Raw genomic sequence first — 12,531 nt, forward strand, 5'->3', positions numbered from 1 at the left:
TTGATATCTCCTGAGGAGGATTATAAATTATTATTATGAATCATATATGCTTTATTTGATTTTATGCTGCTTTATGTGTAAGATGTTTATGGCCTCATAAGCTGAGATGGAACATTCAAGTTTCACTTTCACTTTGAAGGTTGCGCAGCTAAAAAGCTTGACGCGCTTTTTCTCATAGCAGGGACGGTCCTGCATTGCGCACCATGTGACCGGAATGATCGAGGCTTCCATTTCCTTTCTCTTGACCGAGTTACGGAGAGGGGTTTTATCTCTGTTCTGTCTGGGTCATAGGAGGTGGTAAGTACCCCACCCATTGGGGGTATAAAGGTGTTGTTTTTTTATTTAAAATAAAGTAATGCCTATTTATATTGTGAGGGAGCCCTCTCAATTATGTTCCATATGCCTTGATAAGGGGATTATATCAAATAAAGTTGACATGCTTGATACCATTGAGCCGCCCACCTCTGAGGAGTCCACGCCCAGTGAGGTGCACACCCTACATACATCTTTTTATACAAATGCAGCTTCCCATTGCACTGCTAATCCTCCATTTGGAGGGGGCCTTTTTTCACCAGACGCTATTGCGCAGTTTCATACGGTGGTGTCTGCGGCCATTAGTGCTTTCCCTCGCACTGCTAAGCACAAGCCAAAGGTTAAATCTTGCACTCCTGCCCAGGTGGCATCATGTAATTTGTCGGATATATCTGATCAGTTATCAGAGGTTCTCTATGAAGCTTCAGAGTATGAACTTTCAGGGTTGGAGTCTGCTGCCTATAATCCTCCGCCTGTGGAGGATCCAGTTTTTAGATTTAGGACAGAACGTTTACGCTTTCTACTAAAGTAGGTTTTTACTACTTTAGAGGTTCCAAAGGCTGAGCTGCCAGATGAACCTCTGGGTCCTAAATATGATGGCAATTATTATTGATGAGTGGGACAGGATTAGATTCCTCTCCCCCATTTGCCTTTTAAGGATCCCGGTTCCGGGCTCTCTATGAGGATGGGTTTTCTTTTTCCCATCCCTACTTGGTTGACACTATTTTTACGCTTGCAACGCGTAATACTAGCCCGTGTGAGGATTGTTCATAGAGCCACCGGATATACGGATGGAAACTCTGTTAAAGAGGATGTTTCAACCTATGGGATATTTGCTTTACTGGCGGCGCTTGTCGCCACAGTTGCTGGAGCGGCTACCTTTTGGTGCGTCGCCTTCATGAAAATTATCGAGGTGGAGCGTTCCTGACATTTTTCAGGAAAGAATTACGGCCTTCTGGATTATTAATTATTTTATCTGTGCTGTTATTACGCAGATTAATTAGCCTATGGCTAGGACTTCTGGGTTTCTGTTCAGGCCCGTAATGCGCTCAAAGTTTAGTCTCTTTCCCTCTCCTTTACAGGAAGGAATTTTTTTGTCTATCTCCACGGTTTCAGGGGCCAAGGGTGCCTTCATACCATAAGATAAAAACAAATCTAAGGGACAAAGTTCGTATTTTCGTTCCTTTGGTTCTGATAAAAGCCCAGCGTCAGAGGACTCCGCTAAGCAAGAGCAAATCAAGAGTTCTTGGAAGACGGTTCAGTCCTGGGATAGATCCAAGCAGAGCAAGAAGCCCACCGAGACAAAGTCCGCATGAAGAGGCAGCCCTCGGTCCTATTTTGGATCGTGTAGGGGGCAGACTGTCGCTCTTTTAGAGGCTTGGTTCAGGGACGTGCAGGATCATTGGCTTTTGGAGGTCATAGCTCAGGGTTACAAGATAGGTTTCAAATCTCATCCACCCAGGGCAGATGCATCCTCTCAACCTCTCTTCTAAGACTAGAAAAGAGGGAAGCCTTTCTGGAGTATGTAAGGGATCTGTCCTCCTTTGGAGGGATTCTCCCAGTGCCTATCGCAGAGAAAGGTTTGAGATACTATTCAAACTTTTTCATGGTCCCAAACAAGGGAACTTTCTGTCCAGTTCTGGACCTAAAGTGCTTAAATTTCTAAATGTTCCCTCGTCAAGATGGAGACAATAAGGTCCATCATTTCGTTCATTCAGGAAGGGCGGTTTATGACTAATAGATTTGAAGGAGGCATTCCTTCACCTTCCAATCCACTGGGAATACTTCCAGTTCCTCAGGTTTGCGTACCTGGACCAGCACTTCCAGTTCATTGCTCCACTGCTCCAAGAATTTTTGCGAAGGTTCTAGGGGCTCTTCTAGCAGTCGCCAGAACCCGGGGTGTAGCAGTAGCTCCCTACTTGGACGATATTCTGGTACAAGCACCATCGTTTCATCTGGTGGAAGTCCTTTCGGCATCTCTACTCTGTCTTTTTCGATACCACAGAGGGAAGATAGAGAAAGGAGTTCTCTTATTCCATGCACCATGGTGGAATTCCTGGGCACTATAATAGATTTCATAGACATGAGAATATTTCTAACAGACCAGAGAAGTTGCAAGCTAGCTTTAACATGTCTTGCCCTCCAGACCTCCTTAAGGCCATCTGTGGCTCAGTGTATGGAGGTGATTGGTCTCATGGTGTCCTGCATGAACATCATTCTCTTTGACTGGTTCCACCTCAGGTTGTTGCAACTGTGCATGCTGAGGCAGTGGAACGGAGATCATTATTTGGATCTGTTTCAACAGATTTCTCTGGACAACAGGTTGAGTGAATCGCTCTCTTGGTGGCTCTGTCCGGATCACCCTTTTTAAGACTATCCTGGGTGACACTGACGACGGATGCAAGTCTGTCAGGATGGGGAGCTGTTTAGGAGGCCAAGATGGCGCAGGGCATGTGGACGCAGGAAGAGAGCTCCCTCTCGTTCAACATTCTAGACCTTCTGGCAATATTCAATGCTCTGAAGGCTTGACCCCTACTGGGATCTACCCAATATATCTGAATTCCAATCAGACAATATAATCTAGGTGGCTTACTTCAACCCTCAGGGGGGAACGAGAAGCAACCTAGCAATGAGGGTATCTCGGATTCTGGAGTGGACGGAGACCCACAACTGTCAGCGATCCACATTCCGGGTGTCGACATCTGGGAAGCTGATTTTCTCAGCAGACAATCCTTTCATCCGGGGGAATAGTGTCTCCATCCCGAAGTGTTTGCGGAGATATGCAACAGGTGGGGAACGCTGGAGATAGATCTCACGGTGTCCCGTCTCAATACCAAGCTACCCAGATATGGGTCGAGGTCCAGGGTTCCTCAGGCGGAGCTAATAGATGCATTAGCATTGCCTTGGCGGTTCAATCTTATTTCCTGCCATTACGACTTCTTCCTCGAGTGGTGGATCGAATCTTTCAGGAGCAGGCATCAATGACTCTGATTGCTCCTTCGTGGCCGCAAAGGATATGTTTCTCGGATCTGGGGATGTCGTCATCTCCTCCTTGGAGGTTACCTTGTCGCAGGGATCTGCTGAACAAGGCCCCTTCATCAAAATCTAGATTCTCTGAGGCTGACTGCGTGGAGATTGAGCGCTTAGTCTTAGCCAAGAGAGGGTTTTCTGAGTGTTATTGATATTCTCATTCAAGCTCATAAGGCGGTTACTCGTTGCATCTATCATAAGGTGTGAAGGACCTACTTATTCTGGTGTGAAGAACGTGGTTTGTCCTGGCACAAGGTAATGGTTGCCAGGATTCTTTCTTTTCTCCAGGAGGGACTGGAGAAGGGCCTCTCAGCTTGTTCCTTGAAGGGACAGATTTCGGCCCTGTCTGTTTTACAGCACTAGATGCTCACTGAGTTTCCGGATGTACAGTCTTTTGTTAAGGTTCTGACTAGGATCAGGCCGGTGTTTAGATCTAATGCTCCTCCTTGGAGTTTAAATCTTGTTCTTAAAGTTTTGCAACGGGCTCCGTTTGAGCCTATGCAGGAGGTTGACATTAAGTTGTTGTCTAGGAAGGTTCCTTTTATGCTAGCTATTGCTTCTACGTGCATAGTCTTTGAGATTGCTGCCTTGCAATGCAACCCTCCTTATCTGGTGTTCCATGCTGATAAGGCTGTTCTACGAACTGAGTTAGGATTTCTTCCTCAGGTTGTGTCAAATCGCAACATCAATCAAGAAATTGTGGTTCCTTCCTTATGTCCTAATCCTTCTTCATCGAAGGAACGTTACTGCATAATCTGGATGTGGTTCGTACCTTGAAGTGTTCTATCTTCAGGCTATGAAGGAATTTAGACAAACTTCTTCTCTTTTTATCTATTCTGGGAAGCATAAGGGTCAGAAGGCCTCTTCGACCTCCTTATCTTTTTAGTTGAGTATCATCCGCTTAGCATATGAGACAGCGGGCCTCCTCATTCTACGAGAGCAGTGGCTTCTTCTTGGACCTTCAAAAATTTGAAAGGCGGCTACCTGGTGGTCCTTATATACTTTTTCCAAATTTTACAAGTTTGATGGATTTGCTTCTGCTGAAGCAGCCTTCGAGAGAAAGGGTTTTGCAGGGTGTGGTGCCCTCAGATTAGGGACCGCTTCTTTCTATGCACTCCATAGATATTAAGTTATTATCTTGGAAAGTTTTATTTTTGGTTGCTAGTTCTTCTGCATAGGTTCAAACGGAACCCCTTGAAGAACATTAAGAACTAAATTCAAACTCCAAGGAGGAGCAATTTGTCTAAACACAGGCTTGATTCTAGTCAGAGCATGACAAAAAGATTGAACATCCCATAAGTAAGGATGAAATCCGTGGACTCATCATATCGTAAAAGAAACAAATTTATCAGGTAAGCATAAATTTCCTTTTTTCACCCTCCCATTAGCATTCAGTGTCCTCTGTAGCATGGGTATTGTTTCCCACAAGTAATGAATGCAGCTGTGGACTCTCCCTGTATTAAGAAGTAAAACATAAATGATGACTTACCAGATAATTTCCTTTCCTTCAAAACAGGGTGAGTCCTCAGCTCCCGTCCGTATTCTCAGATGGGCGGCCCTAAATTTATTTTGTTTTCTTTTTCACCCTGATATTTCTCCTACTGTTCCCTTGTTACCTCGGCAGAATGACTGGGTGATGAGGGAAGTGGGGGAGGTATTTAAGCCTTTTGCTAGAGTGTCTTTGCCTCCTCCTGGTGGCCAAGTTCTGTATTCCCACAAGTAATTAATGCAGCTGTGGACTCTCCCTGTATCAAAGGAAAGGAAATTATCTGGTAAGTAATTTGTTTTTTTGACAGTGATTTATCTTCTGTTACTTTTAATATTTGAATGCTAACATATGTTCTATAGAAACATTTGAATAGTACAATGAATGTCAAAGTAAACATTTGTTTTACCATTTGAATGTTCATTCTTCCCATGTTTTTTTATCTATCTATGGTAAATTTGAAGCTGTAAGTATGAAGCAGCAAAGCATAAAGTAGGTGTTGCCATAGGCTCTGCCTAGGAAAAGAAATTTGATGTTACTTTCCTGTACTGTATTTATTTTCATGTACTGGTTTCATATTATAAAAGTGTTTTGTTTTTTTTTAATTACAGAAAAGAAAGATTGGTTTATGTGGGAATCAGCATTGAGAACATCATCCCAACCCAAGTAAGCTACTAGTCTCCAGATATCATTATATATGAGAGCAAGGTCATATTTACTTTTCTAAATATACTTTATTTCAATTTCACCAGGAAGTTGAAGAGGTCCCGGAAGTTCAGGAAAAAGAAGAAAAGAAGAAGAAAAAACCAAAGCCACTGGAAAGACGATCAACAAGGACAAGGAAATGTATAAGCTACAGGTAGGGCCTGTATTATATTACTTATAGGAAATTCATTTCAAGAGAAAATACCTTTGTTTCTTACCTAGCTTAATGTCACAGAGAATAGCTATTCACTCAAGCGCCATAGCTAGCAATTTTTTTATTTAAAAAGCGAGTATAAATTATATATTTATTGCCTTCTATTTTACAATATATGTTTGTGTTTTATAGTGGTTGTTACTGTGCACCACCTTTCATATGAAATGATATAAATATATATATGTTTCTTCTGTTATGTGTGATCAGTCCACGGGTCATCATTACTTCTGGGATATAACTCCTCCCCAACAGGAAATGCAAGAGGATTCACCCAGCAGAGCTGCATATAGCTCCTCCCCTCTACGTCAGTCCCAGTCATTCTCTTGCACCCAACGACTAGATAGGATGTGTGAGAGGACTATGGTGATTATACTTAGTTTCTTTCATGTAATTAACAAGAGTCCATGAGCTAGTGACGTATGGGATATACATTCCTACCAGGAGGGGCAAAGTTTCCCAAACCTTAAAATGCCTATAAATACACCCCTCACCACACCCACAAATCAGTTTTACAAACTTTGCCTCCAAGGGAGGTGGTGAAGTAAGTTTGTGCTAGATTCTACGTTGATATGCGCTCCGCAGCAAGTTGGAGCCCGGTTTTCCTCTCAGCGTGCAGTGAATGTCAGAGGGATGTGAGGAGAGTATTGCCTATTGAATGCAGTGATCTCCTTCTACGGGGTCTATTTCATAAGGTTCTCTGTTATCGGTCGTAGAGATTCATCTCTTACCTCCCTTTTCAGATCGACGATATACTCTTATATTTACCATTTCCTCTACTGATTCTCGTTTCAGTACTGGTTTGGCTTTCTACAAACATGTAGATGAGTGTCCTGGGGTAAGTAAGTCTTATTTTCTGTGACACTCTAAGCTATGGTTGGGCACTTTATTTATAAAGTTCTAAATATATGTATTCAAACATTTATTTGCCTTGACTCAGAATGTTCAACTTTCCTTATTTCCAGACAGTCAGTTTCATATTTGGGATTATGCTTTAAATTATCATATTTTTTCTTACCTCAGAAATTTGACTTTTTTCCCTGTGGGCTGTTAGGCTCGCGGGGGCTGAAAATGCTTCATTTTATTGCGTCATTCTTGGCGCGGACTTTCTTGGCGCAAAAATTCTTTTCCGTTTCCGGCGTCATACGTGTCGCCGGAAGTTGAGTCATTTTTTGACGTTATTTTGCGCCAAAAATGTCGGCGTTCCGGATGTGGCGTCATTTTTGGCGCCAAAAGCATTTAGGCGCCAAATAATGTGGGCGTCTTATTTGGCGCCAAAAAATATGGGCGTCGCTTTTGTCTCCACATTATTTCAGTCTCATTTTTCATTTGCTTCTGGTTGCTAGAAGCTTGATGTTTGGCATTTTTTTCCCATTCCTGAAACTGTCTTATAAGGAATTTGATCTATTTTGCTTTATATGTTGTTTTTTCTCTTACATATTGCAAGATGTCTCACGTTGCATCTGAGCCAGAAGATACTACAGGAAAACCACTGCCTGCTGGATCTACCAAAGCTAAGTGTATCTGCTGTAAACTTTTGGTAGCTATTCCTCCAGCTGTTGTTTGTAATAATTGTCATGACAAACTTGTTAAAGCAGATAATATTTCCTTTAGTGATGTACCATTGCCTGTTGCAGTTCCCTCAACATCTAAGGTGCAGAATGTTCCTGATAACATAAGAGATTTTGTTTCTGAATCCATAAAGAAGGCTTTGTCTGTTATTTCTCCTTCTAGTAAACGTAAAAAGTCTTTTAAATCTTCTCTCTCTACAGATGAATTTTTAAATGAACACCATCATTCTGATTCTTTGGACTCTTCTGGTTCAGAGGATTCTGTCTCAGAGATTGATGCTGATAAATCTTCATATTTATTTAAGATGGAATTTATTCGCTCTTTACTTAAAGAAGTACTAATTGCTTTAGAAATAGAGGATTCTAGTCCTCTTGATACTAATTCTATACGTTTGGATAAGGTTTTTAAAGCTCCTGCGGTTATTCCAGAAGTCTTTCCTGTTCCTAATGCTATTTCTGCAGTAATTGCTAAGGAATGGGATAAATTGGGTAATTCATTTACTCCTTCTAAACGTTTTAAGCAATTATATCCTGTTCCGCCTGACAGGTTAGAATTTTGGGACAAAATCCCTAAAGTTGATGGGGCTATTTCCACCCTTGCTAAACGTACTACCATTCCTACGTCAGATGGTACCTCGTTTAAGGATCCTTTAGATAGAAAAATTGAATCTTTTCTAAGAAAAGCTTATCTATGTTCAGGTAATCTTCTTAGACCTGCTATATCATTGGCTGATGTTGCTGCAGCTTCAACTTTTTGGTTGGAAACTCTAGCGCAACAAGTAACAAATCGTGATTCTCATGATATTATTATTCTTCTCCAGCATGCTAATAATTTCATCTGTGATGCCATTTTTGATATTATTAGAGTTGATGTTAGATTTATGTCTCTGGCTATCTTAGCCAGAAGAGCTTTATGGCTTAAGACTTGGAATGCTGATATGGCTTCTAAATCAACTCTACTTTCCATTTCTTTCCAGGGAAACAAATTATTTGGTTCTCAGTTGGATTCTATTATTTCAACTGTTACTGGTGGGAAAGGAACTTTTTTACCACAGGATAAAAAGTCTAAAGGTAAAAACAGGGCTAACAATCGTTTTCGTTCCTTTCGTTTCAACAAAGAACAAAAGCCTGATCCTTCGTCCTCAGGAGCAGTTTCAGTTTGGAAACCATCTCCAGTCTGGAATAAATCCAAGCCTGCTAGAAAGGCAAAGCCTGCTTCTAAGTTCACATGAAGGTACGGCCCTCATTCCAGTTCAGCTGGTAGGGGGCAGGTTACGTTTTTTCAAAGAAATTTGGATCAATTCTGTTCACAATCTTTGGATTCAGAACATTGTTTCAGAAGGGTACAGAATTGGTTTCAAGATGAGACCTCCTGCAAAGAGATTTTTTCTTTCCCATGTCCCAGTAAATCCAGTGAAAGCTCAAGCATTTCTGAATTGTGTTTCAGATCTAGAGTTGGCTGGAGTAATTATGCCAGTTCCAGTTCCGGAACAGGGGATGGGGTTTTATTCAAATCTCTTCATTGTACCAAAGAAGGAGAATTCCTTCAGACCAGTTCTGGATCTAAAATTATTGAATCGTTATGTAAGGATACCAACGTTCAAGATGGTAACTGTAAGGACTATATTGCCTTTTGTTCAGCAAGGGAATTATATGTCCACAATAGATTTACAGGATGCATATCTGCATATTCCGATTCATCCAGATCATTATCAGTTCCTGAGATTCTCTTTTCTAGACAAGCATTACCAATTTGTGGCTCTACCGTTTGGCCTTGCTACAGCTCCAAGAATTTTCACAAAGATTCTCGGTGCCCTTCTGTCTGTAATCAGAGAACAGGGTATTGTGGTATTTCCTTATTTGGACGATATCTTGGTACTTGCTCCGTCTTTACATTTAGCAGAGTCTCATACGAATCGACTTGTGTTGTTTCTTCAAGATCATGGTTGGAGGATCAATTTACCAAAAAGTTCTTTGATTCCTCAAACAAGGGTAACCTTTCTGGGTTTCCAGATAGATTCAGTGTCCATGACTTTGTCTTTAACAGACAAGAGACGTCTAAAATTGATTACAGCCTGTCGAAACCTTCAGTCTCAATCATTCCCTTCGGTAGCCTTATGCATGGAAATTCTAGGTCTTATGACTGCTGCATCGGACGCGATCCCCTTTGCTCGTTTTCACATGCGACCTCTTCAGCTCTGTATGCTGAACCAATGGTGCAGGGATTACACGAAGATATATCAATTAATATCTTTAAAACCGATTGTTCGGCACTCTCTAACGTGGTGGACAGATCACCATCGTTTAATTCAGGGGGCTTCTTTTGTTCTTCCGACCTGGACTGTAATTTCAACAGATGCAAGTCTCACAGGTTGGGGAGCTGTGTGGGGATCTCTGACGGCACAAGGAGTTTGGGAATCTCAGGAGGTGAGATTACCGATCAATATCTTGGAACTCCGTGCAGTTTTCAGAGCTCTTCAGTTTTGGCCTCTTCTGAAGAGAGAATCGTTCATTTGTTTTCAGACAGACAATGTCACAACTGTGGCATACATCAATCATCAAGGAGGGACTCACAGTCCTCTGGCTATGAAAGAAGTATCTCGAATTTTGGTTTGGGCGGAATCCAGCTCCTGTCTAATCTCTGCGGTTCATATCCCAGGTGTAGACAATTGGGAAGCGGATTATCTCAGTCGCCAAACGTTGCATCCGGGCGAATGGTCTCTTCACCCAGAGGTATTTCTTCAGATTGTTCAATTGTGGGGGCTCCCAGAGATAGATCTGATGGCCTCTCATCTAAACAAGAAACTTCCCAGGTATCTGTCCAGATCCCGGGATCCTCAGGCGGAGGCAGTGGATGCATTATCACTTCCTTGGAAGTATCATCCTGCCTATATCTTTCCGCCTCTAGTTCTTCTTCCAAGAGTAATCTCCAAGATTCTGAGGGAATGCTCGTTTGTTCTGCTAATAGCTCCGGCATGGCCTCACAGGTTTTGGTATGCGGATCTTGTCCGGATGGCATCTTGCCAGCCATGGACTCTTCCGTTAAGACCAGACCTTCTGTCACAAGGTCCTTTTTTCCATCCGGATCTGAAATCCTTAAATTTAAAGGTATGGAGATTGAACGCTTGATTCTTGGTCATAGAGGTTTCTCTGACTCCGTGATTAATACTATGTTACAGGCTCGTAAATCTGTATCTTGAGAGATATATTATAGAGTCTGGAAGACTTATATTTCTTGGTGTCTTTCTCATCATTTTTCTTGGCATTCTTTTAGAATACCGAGAATTTTACAGTTTCTTCAGGATGGTTTAGATAAGGGTTTGTCCGCAAGTTCTTTGAAAGGACAAATCTCCGCTCTTTCTGTTCTTTTTCACAGAAAGATTGCTATTCTTCCTGATATTCATTGTTTTGTACAAGCTTTGGTTCGTATAAAACCTGTCATTAAGTCAATTTCTCCTCCTTGGAGTTTGAATTTGGTTCTGGGAGCTCTTCAAGCTCCTCCGTTTGAACCTATGCATTCATTGGACATTAAATTACTTTCTTGGAAAGTTTTGTTCCTTTTGGCCATCTCTTCTGCTAGAAGAGTTTCTGAATTATCTGCTCTTTCTTGTGAGTCTCCTTTTCTGATTTTTCATCAGGATAAGGCGGTGTTGCGAACTTCTTTTGAATTTTTACCTAAAGTTGTGAATTCCAACAACATTAGTAGAGAAATTGTGGTTCCTTCATTATGTCCTAATCCTAAGAATTCTAAGGAGAAATCATTGCATTCTTTGGATGTTGTTAGAGCTTTGAAATATTATGTTGAAGCTACGAAATCTTTCCGTAAGACTTCTAGTCTATTTGTTATCTTTTCCGGTTCTAGGAAAGGCCAGAAAGCTTCTGCCATTTCTTTGGCATCTTGGTTGAAATCTTTAATTCATCTTGCCTATGTTGAGTCGGGTAAAATTCCGCCTCAAAGAATTACAGCTCATTCTACTAGGTCAGTATCTACTTCCTGGGCGTTTAGGAATGAAGCTTCGGTTGACCAGATCTGCAAAGCAGCAACTTGGTCCTCTTTGCATACTTTTACTAAATTCTACCATTTTGATGTATTTTCTTCTTCTGAAGCAGTTTTTGGTAGAAAAGTTCTTCAGGCAGCGGTTTCAGTTTGAATCTTCTGCTTATGTTTTTTGTTAAACTTTATTTTGGGTGTGGATTATTTTCAGCAGGAATTGGCTGTCTTTATTTTATCCCTCCCTCTCTAGTGACTCTTGTGTGGAAAGATCCACATCTTGGGTAGTCATTATCCCATACGTCACTAGCTCATGGACTCTTGTTAATTACATGAAAGAAAACATAATTTATGTAAGAACTTACCTGATAAATTCATTTCTTTCATATTAACAAGAGTCCATGAGGCCCACCCTTTTTTGTGGTGGTTATGATTTTTTTGTATAAAGCACAATTATTCCAATTCCTTATTTGATATGCTTCGCACTTTTTTTCTTATCACCCCACTTCTTGGCTATTCGTTAAACTGATTTGTGGGTGTGGTGAGGGGTGTATTTATAGGCATTTTAAGGTTTGGGAAACTTTGCCCCTCCTGGTAGGAATGTATATCCCATACGTCACTAGCTCATGGACTCTTGTTAATATGAAAGAAATGAATTTATCAGGTAAGTTCTTACATAAATTATGTTTTTTATGACTTCAATCAAAAGTTTGTTATTTTACAATAGCACCGGAGCGTGTTATTACTTCTCTGGCAGAGTTTGAGGAAGAATCTACCAGAGTTTTTTTACTATGATTTTAACCGGAGTAGTTAAGATCATATTGCTGTTCTCGGCCATCTGAGGGAGGTAAAAGCTTCAGATCAGGGGACAGCGGGCAGATGAATCTGCATTGAGGTATGTAGCAGTTTTTATTTTCTGAATGGAATTGATGAGAAAATCCTGCCATACCGTTATAATGACATGTATGTATACATTTCAGTATTCTGGGGATGGTATTTCACCGGAACTACTCTGTTAAAAGTCACTAATCCTTTTAATAAGTATTTATCATGTTAAACGTTTTTGCTGGAATGTAGAATCGTTTACATTTCTGAGGTACTGAGTGAATAAATATTTGGGCATTATTTTCCACTTGGCAGTTGTTTGCTTTTAATTGTGACAGTTTCGTTTCTCTTCACTGCTGTGTGTGAGAGGGAGGGGCCGTTTTTGGCGCTCTTTGCTACG

General features: G+C 41.2%; 1 protein-coding gene across 1 annotated transcript in view; it reads left to right on the forward strand.

Moving 5' to 3' along the window:
• Positions 1-5,687, forward strand: part of LOC128643878 (remodeling and spacing factor 1) — a gene marked incomplete at both ends in the record, with an annotated part of 79,109 nt that extends 73,422 nt beyond the window's left edge. Inside the window, 2 exons of the mRNA XM_053696649.1 lie at positions 5,440-5,494; positions 5,581-5,687. Of these exons, the coding sequence (XP_053552624.1) occupies positions 5,440-5,494; positions 5,581-5,687 (162 nt within the window). The remainder of the gene's footprint in view (positions 1-5,439; positions 5,495-5,580) is intronic.
• Between the last annotated feature and the right edge of the window lie 6,844 nt (positions 5,688-12,531).

Source organism: Bombina bombina, unplaced genomic scaffold, assembly GCF_027579735.1.
Source record: "Bombina bombina isolate aBomBom1 unplaced genomic scaffold, aBomBom1.pri scaffold_1069, whole genome shotgun sequence".
In the NCBI taxonomy this organism is placed as follows: Eukaryota; Metazoa; Chordata; class Amphibia; order Anura; family Bombinatoridae; genus Bombina; species Bombina bombina.